Source organism: Aythya marila, assembly GCF_965140915.1.
Source record: "Aythya marila genome assembly, chromosome: 5".
In the NCBI taxonomy this organism is placed as follows: Eukaryota; Metazoa; Chordata; class Aves; order Anseriformes; family Anatidae; genus Aythya; species Aythya marila.
The window spans coordinates 51,887,142-51,902,330 of NC_139046.1; the positions used below are offsets into that span (position 1 = coordinate 51,887,142).

The following is a 15,189-nucleotide window of genomic DNA, read 5'->3' on the forward strand; positions in this document are numbered from 1 at the left end:
AGAGCATCTGTAACGTCATGTATATTGAGACGAGTTGCCCAGGAAAGCGTTATCCTCTTGGAAAAAGCTGAGGCCAGGTGGTGGTTGTGCTGCCTGGTTTGTCGGCCCTCTGTGGACCGCATGCGCTGGTGGCAGGGGCTGTCCGAGTAACAGCCCTTATATGCAGTGTGTGTGTGTGTAACCATTTGGACTTGGGATTGTTTTGTCTGGAAGACTAAAACTTACGGCTTTTGCAGTTCTTTGTGACTATAAATCCTACTCGTTTTTAATTCTGAGAATCCAGCTTAGCACACAGCCGCCTAGATGGAAAACTAAAATGCCTTACTGAGCAGACAGTTGAGACAGACCCATGGGTCGTTTGAACCCTTATATTCTCGGATTGCTTTTTTTTTTTTTTTTTAAACTTGTAAAATAAATGAGTAAGAATGTCTTTGAATACAGAAGCACAGCGAATTATTTTATAAATATACATTTTTCCTCTTAAGGAGGGTGAGTGATGTAGTTCCTACTCTCTGGCACAGAAAACAGGGGTTGAAGATTGATCTTTCCTGTCCCTGAGTGTCTGTGACTTGCTTGACAGGCCTGAGCTGGCTCCCAGATGTTTAAATTGTCCTCAGCCTGTGATAATTTATTTATCTGTTTATGTGTGTTACCAGAAAAGTATCTCTCAAACTCTTGACTCATTTGCAGGGGAATCCAGAGGGAACAGTAGCAGAATATAATGTTACTAGAAAGTTTTTATTTTAAAAGTACGTCTGCTTCTGCTTTGGTCATAAGAAGGGTTGGAAACGTGACATTCGGTAATTTTCTTTTCTCCTCCTGACATCCTTGAGACTTTACATTTAAACATGTGGCAAAATCTCCTCTGTCACAGACTTGTCTGAATGTATAGAGCAAGCCTAAAAAAAACTGAAAACTTTGATCTCAGTACACTTTCAGCCATAAAAAATTATAGTAACACTCAAAGTGTCAGACGTTTTTTACTTGTTAAAAGTGAGCTATTATGGTACGGTGATTTATTGCGTTGCGTAAATCTATTGGAGCAAGCAGAAAAATAGTCCCTGTGTGCTGCTGCATTAAGGTAGCATAAGAATGCCTGTGACATTCTGACTTACGAAAAAAAAAAGACTATTTCTGTAAATTACATGGTGAAATCACAGGTATGACTTGAGGCCCTGGAAATAAACTGCTAGGGCTAGACAACTTTTCCCACTTACCAATCATTGTTGTTCACAGAGGGAATATCGGAGAGCAAGGAAAGGAGTGAGTATTTAGAATATCATAATCTTAAAAAATTAAAGCAGAACCATTGGCTGCTTCCAAAGAGTTTGGTGTTTGAATGAGAAACTGAGGGCATGCATTCTTGTATTCCCACCTCTGAGGCTCTGCTGGCAGGGCAGATTGCTAGCATTTCTATCAATTTGAAAAGCGGGGATAACTCCAAGTATGAAGTTCATGAAGACTTCTTATGAAGTACTCACACAGCACTTTGTCCTTACAAAGTATGACGGCAATATTAAAAATAATCCAAATTGGGATCATTGCTCTGAGTTGTGTGTTCTTTGTTTGTAGGCAGAATAGTTTGGTGCCTTGCTAAGTTTATTTTTTCTGTTGGAAACTTCTCGCCTACTGCTAGTGGATGGTGGTCTCAGAGCTCAGTTTTTCAGTGCTTCATTGCTGTGGCATTCTTTAAAAGTTTTTTTTTTGTTGTTTTTTTTTTTTTGTTTTTTTTAATAAAAAAAATACAATAACACCTCTCTGATGAATCACGTATTTACTCCACTAAGCTAAGATCATCGTAAAACTTTGCCTTCTTTAGAACAATTTTTGCATGCCCATTTTGACTATTAAAAATGTATTTTTTGGATTGCCTTATAAGAGGGGTAATATACCAAAATAAGATATCCATGGGTAACTGTTGGCCACATTCAGATTTCTTCAAATTGAAAAGTTATTTTACAGATTATGTGCATGTGAAACATCACTTACTTTTTAATGAACTTTGTGTTTACATTCTGCTTTTTTTTTTTTTTAATAATAGCATAAGTTATCCCTTTGAGGACTGAGGGAGAACTGAGAGTGAAAGGGACTCTGGGAAGAGAGAAGAAATGCTGATTGACTGCATTTTTTTTAATTTGTAGAACATGGTCCATGTTTCATTCTTATGATATTGCCATTGTAGCTTTGGAAACACAGGTTGTTTTTCAGTTTATACAACTAGAATATTTTTAAATTTCAATTAGCTCCTGAAGTTGCATGTAACCACTAATATAATATAATACATTTTATGCATAAGTGTTGGAGTATATTCTGGAGAATGAAGCACTTTTCCTTCCTTTTGGCTATATGTAGCTGTTGTAGCTGTTTTGATGGTATAGAGAAATAGAGCAGAATAGTTCTGGTTAGGAAGTAGAGAGACTTGTAGGCAAGTGAGGGTGAAGGCTATTTTAGCTAGGCTGAATTTCCATGTCTCTTGGGGAATTTGACTTGAAAATAAAAATCATCATTTTCTCTTGGTGTCTTTCAAAAGATTTTTAGTAAAGCTGCCGAGTCAGAGCTTTTATCTGATTTTTCATCTGGGAGATTGTTTGTCCAAAAATATTTATATTCAGTGTTGTCTAGCAGAGTCATTGGAATAGCGTTGTCTGCAAAGAAGCATACCTCCTCTTCACTTGGCAATATGTTTTTCCCTGGATGTGTCCCTTAGCAGTATTAACTCAGGCCATCCTTCTTTAGTCTGTGAAAGCTAATAAGATCACTGTCTAAGATGGAATGTATTCCTAACAGACTAATAAATTACAGGCAGCCATCAAACAAGAAAATGGACTGTAGTACAAAACAGAGAGTAGTATAAAGATCATTACCACAATTTCTATTCTGAAAGCTTCCTTATAAGCAGTAGCTGTACATAATAATTTTGGCACAAAACATTTGTATGGATTTGGGCAATGAGCTGGATGCAGCTATTTGGAGCCTTTCCCGGAGTTACCATTGAATGAGCTAGTGATGAACGGTAAGAAGAAGCCAAGCTTTTCCTCTGACTTCGATAGCATTACTTTTAAAAGGAATCTTTGTTTAATACAACTAAGTTATTTTTTAGATGCAGCAAACTGACAATTTTCAGAGGCCAGAGTCAGGGTAGTGTTGAGCTTTACCGTGATACAAAGAAATCTGTATTGGTAACATGCATTAGAGTTGGCTTTTATTTTGTTTGGACTCTTTAAGATGACACTGACAGCAAAAAGTAGAAAGAATATGAAGCTGCCGATGAGTGTTGGGAAGGCACTGAGGTCCCTTGGGAAGCAGTAGCTGAGCTTAATCTTTCCTTCAGCTGCGTTTAATATGCGTGTTGTTCCCTTTACAAGAATTCTTAGCCCAGTATGATACAGATCTGTACTGCTCTGTCAAATTCTTTGCTGAGCCTCAGTAGCTCAGGTGGTGCTGCATTCCAACAGCTGGGAATTGGGCATTTTGAGAGTCAAATATATATATATAAAATCATTACTTTTAGAGTCCCAGAAAGTGAGGAATCAAATTTTGGGAGTGGCTATGCCTCTGTCCTTTTGCTCTTTATTAGTGCTTTTAACATCGTGTCAAAATAAGTATCTGAATTCTCTCGCTAGCTTGTCTTGAAAACAATTGTTGTTTTTTTTTAATAATTAGTTGGTGACACCAGTTTGTAACACATTCAGTGGATCTTATTTCTTGAGCTCCAAATCATCTTTGCTTTCAAGAGCCCTCTGCTAGGTGGTTGTCCTGTCTATATACTATCCAAGTACCTGTACCTTAGAACTGTCTAGAAAGATTGATTTCTGGATAAAGTACAAGTCAGAGAGTCAGAAGATCTGGTTCCCATTCTTGTTTCCTGTCTGATTTTTGGCAGGCTTCCTCATCTGTACGTTTGAAATAATAACTGCTCTCATCATGGGATTTTGAAGCTATGTTAACTGACAGCAATAAAATGTGTTGAGATGGATAGATGAAAAAAGGTATATCGTAATGCAAAATCACAGAAATGTAGATAGAGAAGCAGTAAATTAATGCTGATTGTTTTATCATACTACTTTGGCCATATACTTGCATAGAGTCCTTATAACCCAGGCCTCCCACCTGAAACGTGCTGGCACCTGGAAGGTGCCCTAAGCAAACTGCTGGCAAAGTGAGGTTTGCTGTATCGTGGAATTACAGATAACACTTTCTATACTGTAAATTCAGCTGTAGGGTTCCTTTGTTTTTGTTCAGGGAAGAAAAGGTTTGCTTGGAAATTGCCCCTTGGGGATTTTTTGCTGTTGTTGATCATGCATGCATGATGAAATTTGGGTATGTGTTGGAACTCTTGTGACTTAACATTGTGTGTTAGAGAGTCAAGACTTAGTTTTCCAACAAATCTAGCAGTTACTTGAATCAAAATAAAGGATAAATTCTGAATTTTCAAGTAGAATAGATAAATACTAACTTCATTATTGATCAGTTAAAGGCATATGGTGTATTTAGTAAGCAAATAGCATCCAGACCCCTTTTAATAATTATAATCCTTTCTCTATTTTTTCCTAATGCAAAAATTGTCCATTATTTAATGTGGCCAGCAGTGTGGAGAACTGAGGTTGCGTTAATGATGCCCTTCTCCTTGTTCTTGTCTACTGTGTTTGATCCTGTAGTCAGCTACAAAATAATGTATGGAGTGACAAGGATGGTATCTTGATTGCATCCAGCTGTCTGGAACAAGTCAAGGGCAAAGAGGCCTTCCATGTAGCAGCAGATCCATACAAGCACCCACTAAAGAATACCAGAAATATTAAAATATAAGCCTGTTTTAAGCCTATTTCTATCAAAAGAAGCAGGTTGGTTAGGTCCGAAGCCAGCTGTGAAAGTAGTTAGGTTGTAGCCATATCTACTGAAGTTAACATCAGAAGTTGCATTTTAATTGTGCTTTGTTTTAGTTAGCATTTAAAATCTTCTTGAATAGCCAGTTGTATTTCTCCACAAGAAGGAAGTTAGCATGGCTTAGTGGCTGTTTACTCTGGAATGTGGTGGCATCCTTGAGCTGTAGGGTCCTTCCAAAGCAAGCTTGTTTTTTTCATACTTGTTCAAGGCAGCCACTGATTTCAGAAATTAGGACTTAATGAGGATTGTGGTCTTTGCCCCTCTGTATTTCTGCCTTCCCATAACAGAGGTTGCATCTGCACATTCGTGTTTGCTTGGAGTGCAAGCCTGGTTAGCACAATGTCATGTCTTTGTTCTCTTCAGGTTTGGCGTGAGTTCCCGGACAGGTTGGTTGGATATCCAGGTCGCCTGCATCTTTGGGACCATGAGATGAACAAATGGAAATACGAATCAGAATGGACAAATGAAGTCTCAATGGTGCTCACTGGGGCTGCATTTTATCACAAGGTATCTGTAATAGACAACTTGTAGTATACGACTAGTATACATTATGAACGACTCTCTTCAGGAGCTTTATGTGTTTTTGTCATTCTGTGAGTGTTTTGTGGTGCCATAATTTTCTACAACAATCTGAGAACTAACTGCAAACTTTCCCTAAGCTTCTTTCTCTTTCTGTTGCTGTGGAAACAAGCAAAATAACTTACCTTCAGGAACTTACAGAAGAACAGTCAGTTTGCATGACCACAAAGTACATAGTGTATTTGGCAATTAATGTGGCTATGGAGCTAGGCATTTAGGAAACAAACAAACAAAATCCACAACAATTGTAAAGAAATCCGTGTGCTGGTCAGGAATGGAATAATTTTGCACTTAAGCACCCAAAAATGATTCTCTTGTCTGCTAGAGAAGACCATCTGAAGGCAGTGTCAGTTGGCCTGTAATCCATCCTTAGCTGCCTGCTGTTCAGTGACTGAAACATTTAAAAGTCTTAAAATTACTGTATCTGTATTTAAAAATTCTCTTCTTCTCCATCTGTCATGCAGTATTTCAACTATCTTTACACATACAAAATGCCTGGTGACATCAAGAATTGGGTGGATGCTCATATGAACTGTGAAGATATTGCCATGAATTTCCTAGTGGCAAATGTCACCGGCAAATCGGTCATTAAGGTAGGACTTCTCTGCAGTTTAGCTTTATAAAGTTTAAAAACACTTGCGTGTTCACGTAAATTCAGTAGTCTTGAATATATTATTTAATCTTTTCTCTTCTCTCATGTACCTCTGGTATGGTGTCTCATTCTTCCATAGTAGCAAATCCCTTTTATAGTAAAACTTCTGTGCTAACTAGGAACACAGAATTTTTTTATGCCATTTGCTTCTGGTGGTTATTTTAAACAACTAGATGAAGTATGAAGAAGGTAATTTAAATGATAGCCACACCAACATACATGTATTTTAACTATTTGAGATGACTTAAGGAAAGAAATAGCCAACTGTCTACAGCTCTCTCTGTCGTGGACTGGCAACAGCTGATTTATAGGAATGTTAATTGCAAGAATGTTAATTGCAAGATCAGCTTTAAATGAACTTTTTATCCCTGAATTAATTTCCTGACATGTTTCGACACGTTTTCAAGTCTGGACATTCACTCTGTACATTCATTTCAAAATGTGTCAACTTGGAATGAGATTTAGAGGCCACCAGGCGTTACTTCAATTAGCAGGGTCCACTTTCCCATCTGTCCATCATCATTTACTGGGACTGGTGGCTGCACTTCCTAAAAAAGTCTGTAGAAGATAAAGTGTGTGTTTTTGCTGAAAAAGGTTTTGAGCTGTACGAGGGCACAGGCAGAGTAATTTGGCACCTCTGTGCGATTCGGAGAGCCTTGCAGAGTTTGCCAGTCAGCTATTAACTGGAGTGAGCAAAAGAGCGCCTGTTGGATTAACGTTACGGTGAAGTATGGGAAGCTATATTTCATCGCTGTTATGGCTGCAAGAACAAATGGTGTTTATACAGGGACCTTGGCAGTGAGAAAACAGTCATTAAACAGGAATTAAGGAGCTTGTCATCGCCACTTCTTTTCAGTTACAGAAGGAAAAACCCCTCCAAGCCGTTTTTATTGGGCCCCTGTGAATTTTGCAGTCAGCCGGGCCAGATGGAGCTGAATGGAGGAATGAAGTGGCTTTTTTTTTTTTTTTTCAAACAACCCCCCCACCCCCCCTTGGTGAGACAGCTCAGTTTACACTGCAGGCATGTTCAGAGGTATTGTGCTGCTCTCTGTGCAAGGAGATTAATGTCCCTTCTGTTGATATTTGATGGTATCTGGCGTGCCTTTGTGCAGGTGACCCCACGAAAGAAGTTCAAATGTCCAGAATGCACAGCAATCGATGGGTTATCACTGGACCAGACACACATGGTAGAAAGGTGAGTGACCACCCTTTATTTCTCTGATTGCCTTTTTCTGAGTGCTAGAATTTTATTCTGTGTCTCATTAAATTAGGATCAAAATGTTCACTTAAATATAAATGCTCATAAAATAAAATGCTTGTTTTATTTTTTTTAATGCTCTTGAATAAAAATGCTCATTTAAACATAAGTGATTATATTTCTCTAAAATAGTAATTTTGAAAGAATGTCTCATGGATTTGATCATTTAATCAACATAAGTCATTCCCACAAAGGATGATGTGACAACAAAAAGTGGACTACTACAAGAAAGGACTTGAGGAGGGTACCATTTTTAGCAGATTTTGCTGTAAAGCTTATAGGATGTGTATGAAATTCAGGTGGTTGGCATTATTTTCAATACTGCCGCATTTCTGTTCCATGATGGAACTTCAGCTGTAATGAATATGAGATTTATTTATTTTTTAGTCCAGACGGTTGTTAGCTTACCAAAAACTGATTGACTAATAAGGATATTAATAATGCTAGTTGAATGGATGTTTGTACATTGTCATTCTGAATCACTTTGTTTCCATTACTAAAGGGCATTTGCCTGCACAATTGCTTGTGGCACTTCCTAATAATGGCAGCAATGCTTTTATGAGAAATTAATTTTGAAATGAAGTATGTATTTGCAAAGAAAGAGTTCAGTGAAATACTGAAAGTTGGTTAACCAGAAGTGTTTCATTCCCTGCTTCACAGTTTAATGGCTTCCTAACATTGACCAAGCACTAAGCTTCCTTTTTCCTTGGCTTCTGAATACATAAAGTGAAGGAAAGTTTGTTCGCTTTCATAAAGCTGTTGGAAACCCTTGTTTGAGAACCCTGAGAATAAGTGTATATAGTAATTATTGGTTGAAATTAACCTAGAACCAATAAAGGCATTTCCCCTTAGGCTTCTTTAGGCTGTAGCATCTCCCCTGCAATCTATGGGAAAAATCATTTGCAGCCATAGAATTGATGGGGTAGGTAAGCAAAGGTAGCTTCCATAGTGCTGTAATGTACCAGCAGAAGAGGTGACGAAGTAAAAACAAACCTGCTGTGCATTTAAAATAGACTGGTTTAATTCTGAACTGAGAGAAATAACATGGATATCTTACCAATTAACATAGTTATGTCTTACCAATGAGCTTTTTTTTTCTCTCCATCTCTGCAGTACTCAGCAAATTTAAAGTGTTGTATTTATCTCCTGGCCTTTTGCTACAGAAAGGATATTTATGTATTGAAATTTTGTCCAGGGGCTTATTTGTAAGAAGAGTATATAGCTCTATCTGTTTGATGTGTAGACACGTTTAACAATACACACAAATACATGGTTTGTCTGGTTGATTTTTAACTGAGCATCGTGCCAGGCATTGAAGAGCATAACCACCAAGGTCAGTGACAAAGTGTTTGAACTGGATGTATAATGAGGCTAGATTAAAAAAAATAATAATAAAAAAAATAAGTTGGATGTACAAATGTACCCCATGAAGATGGTAAAAATTTCTCTGCAGAAAACTTCTTAAGGAAGGGGCTGGAAGCTCTGTAGATCTTAAATGTTAGCTGAAGGAAGCCCAGGAGGATATTGTTTATCTAGCAATTCAGCACTGGCTTACAGGATGGGCTCCCTGAACCCAGTCGAGCTTTCCGATGATCGTAGTAGTAGCATTACAACACCACGTAGGAATTTCAGTCACGAACTAGGTTCTCATTAAGGTTAGCACTGTAAAAACAGAAGATGAAAAAGTGGTCTTTGCTCCAGAGTGCATTATGATGCGGGGTAAAGGTCATGCTTCCATGTCTCCAGCAATTCTCGTATCCTCAAAGTAAAATATCATTGACAGTTTATTGAGAACACGTTTAAAATGTTGCTTTGCTTCTCCTCTGCAGTTTCTAACAGTGGACGTAACTGAGGTGCAAGAAATGCTAGGTAGACTGTGAATCCACATACTTTTTTGTATCCAGCCAAAGCTGTAAATACTGCAATGGAGTCTGGGTGCAGGAGGGAAAGCTGTGGGCATATACAAGTCAGGTGTTTTCAGGCTTCATTTTGAAGATTGATAATATAAAACCTTCTCACCCCACTTGTGTTAATTATCTACCACTCAACTATTATCTACCTTCAGCATTTTGACACTCAGCAGAGACAACGATGGAAAGATGGTGCAGTGGTATGGTTGAATTGTGCCTCTTATTTTAAGGGATTTATTTTTTTTTTTTTGACCAGTAGTGAAGATATTTACAGCCAGTCATGGGAAAGCCAACCCTGCTATTTGTCCTGCTGTGCAATTTTTCTGAGATAAATAAAAGACTTAAGTCCTCAGGGTTATCGAGCTCCATCATTAAAATACATCAACTAAAGGAAGCTTTGAACCAAGAATCCCCTTCTTGCCCTGGGTTAGCCTTTACATCAGGTCTCAGAAAAAAAACTTTAAAAGGATCTCATAATCCATGTATTTACAGGTGTTGTTTAAGTAGCAACAAGTTTTCTGCCTTTAGCAGCTTTGCATCTGGCTCTCAAAAAATTGAGAACTTTATAAGATGCAGCCTAGAGGGCAGCTGTCTATACAGTAAATGTGGCAAGAGGCTGAGCTGCTTCTGCAGCTACACTAACACAGCGTCTTATTTAGGGCATGTAAATAAATAGTTGTTGAAGTCAAAACAGGAGGACTTTCCCTTAAGAGGCAAACTGGCCGGGTAACGGTTGACCAGAGGCTGTAGGTGCAGAATTACCCTCCCCAAAAATATTTGAAGGGAAAGGAAGCTGCTTGAGAGACCTTAACAAGAACAAGGCTGATCCAGTCTGTCAGGGGCAACGGGGCTCCCAGTTTCCCAGTTCACACCATCTTAATTCCTTGTTGAGCACAACCGTGTATTGTCAGCAAAGCAAAGAAAAGATGAATAATTTGGGGAAGCAAAGATGCCTCTCTCAGTATGAATTTGCAAAATATCAGCACAACGAAGACAAACACCTACCCTTTGTATACAATGACATGTTTTCTTTTCTTGGCTTCCTACCTCTGCATGTTTAATGTGCTGGATGGCCCTTCTCTTTTATGTGGTCCAAAAGTGGCAAATGCTTTGGCATTTGAGTGATTTAGTTCAGTGCAGGAAATGAAATTTTTGGAAAGGGGCAGCTTTCCTTCGAACACACTTTGTGGTTTATCTGTGACATTTCTTTCATCCAAAAAGCTGCTTCTGATATTTGAATTTGACGTTTCCTGAGGACCAGCTTTTCCAATTCAGCCAGAATGCTTAGAACATGCTTTTTTTTCCATTTTTTTAACATTATTTCTTTAACAGCAAAGTGGTTTGTTGATGGTTGAAGGTACTGTACTGGTATGCTTGAATGGTTTTACCACCAGAATAATTTTAGCTGTAGAGGGATCCCGTCTTGATATTTTCTCCTGAGACTTCGCCTTTGGTTTAGCAGTGCAGCCTGTGGAGGGAGGAGGTCAGTTGTCTCCTCTCTCCATCCAGCTTTGCCTTTTGCTCTGAGGTGCCGCTGGGTTCGGGCAGCAGGCTGAGACAACAAATTCATTTCGCGCAGGCAGCCCAGCAGCTGTGACATTACAATGCCTTTCAGTCATTACTGGCAGAGGCAGGATTTGAAGCAGTGGAGGAGAAGCCAAATCTCTGTGTTTACCTCCATTAAATATTTTATTCAAATATCGCCCATGAAGTCAATTTCTGACTCCCTTCTCAGGCCAGGAAAGGGCTTGAAATATGACCGTTATAGCTTGAAACAGCTAGGTAGGGATGTGCCATTCTACAGCTTGGGCTCTGTGTTTTTCAGTCATTTACTCCAGTTAAGCAGGGAGCCATAGGATGCTGAGAGGCTGAGGAATTAATTTTGAAAACCAGTTTTGCTGTCCCATCTACTTCAAACGAGTGTTCGGGCCAGCGTTGAGCAGTCCCCATCACAAAACTGTCACACTCGGTTGCTGTGATTGACTGGCTCTGCTCAGGAAAATTATCCTGGAGCCGCAGTGACCCCCTAACCCTTCGAAGGGGTCGGGGAGGGAGTGCAGTGGTTGTGGGGCGAGAGACCTGCTCCGGGACCGCCTGCAGCACAGCAGCCTCTCTAGCCGAGTCAAAGCACTCGTCTCTGTTTTGTTTTCTCTTTTAGTTTCTAAACAGTGGAAGAAACGTGACCCTTTTTCTTGTACCTGTCTCTGGTGTGTTACATCTAAGGGACTGTCATCATGATTCTCGGTGTCTGAAAGCTTTAAGAGCTGCATTATGAAGTAGGGAGTGATTGTGAGCTGAGTGCTGGCCAGGGTGAGATTAGGCACGTTCTGCTTGCCTTGCTTCCACAGGTAGCATGTCTTTCAGTGAAAGAGTTAAAGGAGCACTGGAAGGTTAAACATCTGCTTGCTTGCTTCTTGGAGCACAAGGCTGCTCCCTTCCACAGCACTGCTGACACCCGGGATTATTAAAACTGAAAGAATCGTCAGCGGTCTCATCTTTATGCTAATGGGAGGCCTTACTGCCCAGTATCTCATGATTTAGACAAAATAAGCTAGTTGGTTTTCTTTTATAGTTTTTTATTCAGCTTCACCTTTAAGTTAGAGTATAATCAGTGCTACCTATACATTAAGGCATGATTATTTTTTGTGGGAAAAGGCAGAGCTTCTGAAGAGGTCTGGAAAAAAAAAAAGAGACTTTTTGTAGAACTTCACTTTCACAAAGGCTTGCATTTTGCAGAGCTGTGGTTATGAGCCAAACTGACCCAAGAGCGGCCCTTTAAGAGACATGTTGGCAGTTAATCTGTTCTGGTTTACAGCATGTACATCGCTCTAAGAATGACTGGAATTCTAGGGGGAGGGAGAGGAGCAGCTTTGACCTCCATGTGCACATGTGCTGCTGCCGGCATCCCCTTGCTCTTCTCTGTGATTAAACGGATAAATCAAAGAACACCAGCTCCTTTTCAGTTCTCTCTGCAATGAGGCTCTCTTTTTTATTGAGTAGTAGGCAGCATGGCTGAAATACCTCCAAGCACACGAGGGGAGGTTACTGCGTTGTTTTCCTACCGGTTGTGTTGGTGTGGGAGCTGGAAGCCAGCCTGGTTATTGTGGTTCTTAATCACGCTGCTTTCCCTCTCACCAGATCTGAATGCATCAATAAGTTTGCCTCTGTCTTCGGGACCATGCCCCTGAAAGTGGTGGAGCACCGAGCCGACCCCGTCCTGTACAAAGATGACTTTCCTGAGAAACTGAAGAGCTTTCCCAATATCGGCAGCTTGTAACGGCAGCTGTGACACAAACCTGAGTGCTGAAAACACCGGTGGAAAAGGTGCTAAGAGGAACGTGAGGCCCTGAAGAAAAAAAAAACAAAAACAAAAACGCTAGGGTGGGTTACACCCACGGGAAACGGGAACTAATGTTGTATTTTAGTATATTGTCTTACCTTTATATTGCACAAAGGTGGAATGGAAAGCTGAACAACTGACTCTCTGTTGCTCACAGAGGATTGATTATATTCATGCGTCCTACCAGAAATGTCAGACACTTCTCCCCAAAGGAGGCTGTGCGCCTGGGAGAAGAAGACTGAATATTGCTCTCTGTGGCATGAGTGACCTCTTCTATCGAATGTGCTGCAGTCCTCTGATGCTCTAAGCACCCATACATTTGAAACAACTGCCTGGATTGTATAGGTGCTCTCTTTCAGGAGGAGCTTATTTCCTGGGTTATTGGTGGGCCTGCAACTTTTGAGCTTAATTGTAGGCTTAATTGAATACCAAACCTGTTTTTCTGCATAGTGGGACAAATATTATTTTTTTTATACAAAATCTGTGTTTATCACGTGGTTTAAAGGGCAAACCATTTTGTGTTACTTATTTTTTATGTGAATTGAGACAGACAGCAGCTGGGAGGATGGTCTTCTTAATGCAGAGAGACCTGCAGGATGCAGCTCCAAATGCTGCAGCCCTTCTCTCTGCGTAAATCTCAGGTTTTCTGCTGCGTCCATGCAAGAGACCAGGACTGTGTTAAAGCGAGTATTTCACAGAGAAGTATCTTTCATGTTTGCTTTTCATTAGCAAAACAGAACAGCCAGGTAACAACTCTACATCATAGCCATACATTGGAACGGCAGCTGTGAAGGCAAGTTTTAACATCTGAATCCTCTTCAGCAAGCAGCGTGTTGTAGTACTGACTTGTAAAAACCTTCAATTTACAGAAACTCCCAGTTAAAGCTTTGATGTGCAGGGATATGTGTACACACAAGACACTAACACACACTTGCAAACTCCTGTAAATTACTGTTGGAAAAACTGCTGGGTCTTAGCTTGTGATTTAACTAAGGAACCCATTGCTATGGGCTGCCACTGAAACATGCTGCTTAGGAAAGCTTTTGGAGAAGCTTTACATTTCTGAAAAGCATTGGAATTGTTTCTCAATACTAAAATTAACCTGAATTAGAAAATTAAATGCAGCAATAATAGAAATAAAATTGCTTGGACCATTACCTCTTGTCCTTTGATATTAAAGATGATTCCATGTTGGGCTGAGAAAAGAATCTCTTTTTCAGCTCCACTGATAAAACGTCTGTTACCAGATAAGGGTGATTTGGCTGTCTTTTGAAACCTCCCTTGCTGCCAGTTACAGGGATATCCTCCTCGATGGGCTGTTTTTCTGCTCTGCTATGAGCAGCCTTATTCCTCAGATTTTGCCAAACCCCAAACAATAGGACAAGTGTTAGGCATCACAGTTCACCCCCTCTCCTAAGCTGGATAGGCAGCAATGACAGAAACCAAATGAAAGTCAGGCTAGAAACAGGAAACATCTGCTCCTATTTGTCTCACCCCCACTAAGACTTATCTTATTGCCCAACGCAGTGGATGTGCTGTGAATGAAAATCATATTGGAACAATAGCTCTGAGGGGATGCTTCACTTCATAACTCCCCTGGGATGTGCCTGTAAACTGTATCGTCCGAAACTCTGGGAACGTTTAATTACTAGTAAATGCTTTTCACTGTAGTCTTTGTTTCATTCCGAATTTGCTGTGGGAAGGGGTGTAAGGGAGCTAGGAGGACAGCTTGTGCAGTGACAAAAACTGCTTCAGCACAATGGGTATGACAAGATCGAGGAAGGTTTGTTGCTTGCTATTTCTCCTTTGCAGTATCATTTGTTCATTCACGTGAATCTTCCAAATCTTTCTGTTGCTTTATGCCCTGGTGCTTGGGCATCAAGAGAAGCTCAGCACATTTATTCTATTAAAGTGTAGTGGTCACTTGAATTTTAGCCTTTCTTTTGGGGCTGATATATTTTGGCAATATAACTGAGCCGTAGCATCTTCCTTACACAAAGTTGTGAAGCTGCTCTGATTTCTTGCTTTTTTTCTCTGTAAAGCCAGAAATACACGTTTTGCCCAGCATCTTAAAAAACATGGAGGATTTCAAATGGTTGGTGGATTATTTTCAGGTGCGGACAGCCTAACCAGCCCTCCTAAATCGGTCTATGGTCTCCAGTCAGTAAAAGGCACCAGGTCCTTGTGTCTGCATCCCAGAGTATCTGAGTGGGTTCCCCTTCCTCAAAATGCCAAGTGACCTGTATCAGTCGTGTTTTGCCTTTTAGCACTTTACTTTCATAGCCCCGTCTCATTTACATGGTAATTTTTCTCTGTGCCATAGATAAAAATGGGCAGTTGACTGGTTTAAAAATAAATAAATAAATACAATAAAACGGCTTGCTTCCCCACTACATTTGTATTTGTTTTGGTTTTGTTGGTTCAAAATCTGTAAAGGTAAGATGTATCTGTATGACTGATTTGGAATGGTTTTGTTGTCAGTCGTTAAATTAAGACCATTGTTAACTTTTCGTTGTATATATGTTATCAAAAGAGTTTAACATTGGTATATTAAAAGGTAAATCCA

The 15,189-nt window shown here is 39.8% G+C and overlaps 1 protein-coding gene across 1 annotated transcript in view; it reads left to right on the forward strand.

Annotated features, from left to right (window-relative positions):
• Positions 1-15,189, forward strand: part of EXT2 (exostosin glycosyltransferase 2) — a 69,438-nt gene extending 54,249 nt beyond the window's left edge. The window contains exons 11-14 of the mRNA XM_082761332.1: positions 5,248-5,391; positions 5,928-6,056; positions 7,228-7,310; positions 12,422-15,189. Of these exons, the coding sequence (XP_082617458.1) occupies positions 5,248-5,391; positions 5,928-6,056; positions 7,228-7,310; positions 12,422-12,560 (495 nt within the window). The 3' untranslated portion in view covers positions 12,561-15,189. The remainder of the gene's footprint in view (positions 1-5,247; positions 5,392-5,927; positions 6,057-7,227; positions 7,311-12,421) is intronic.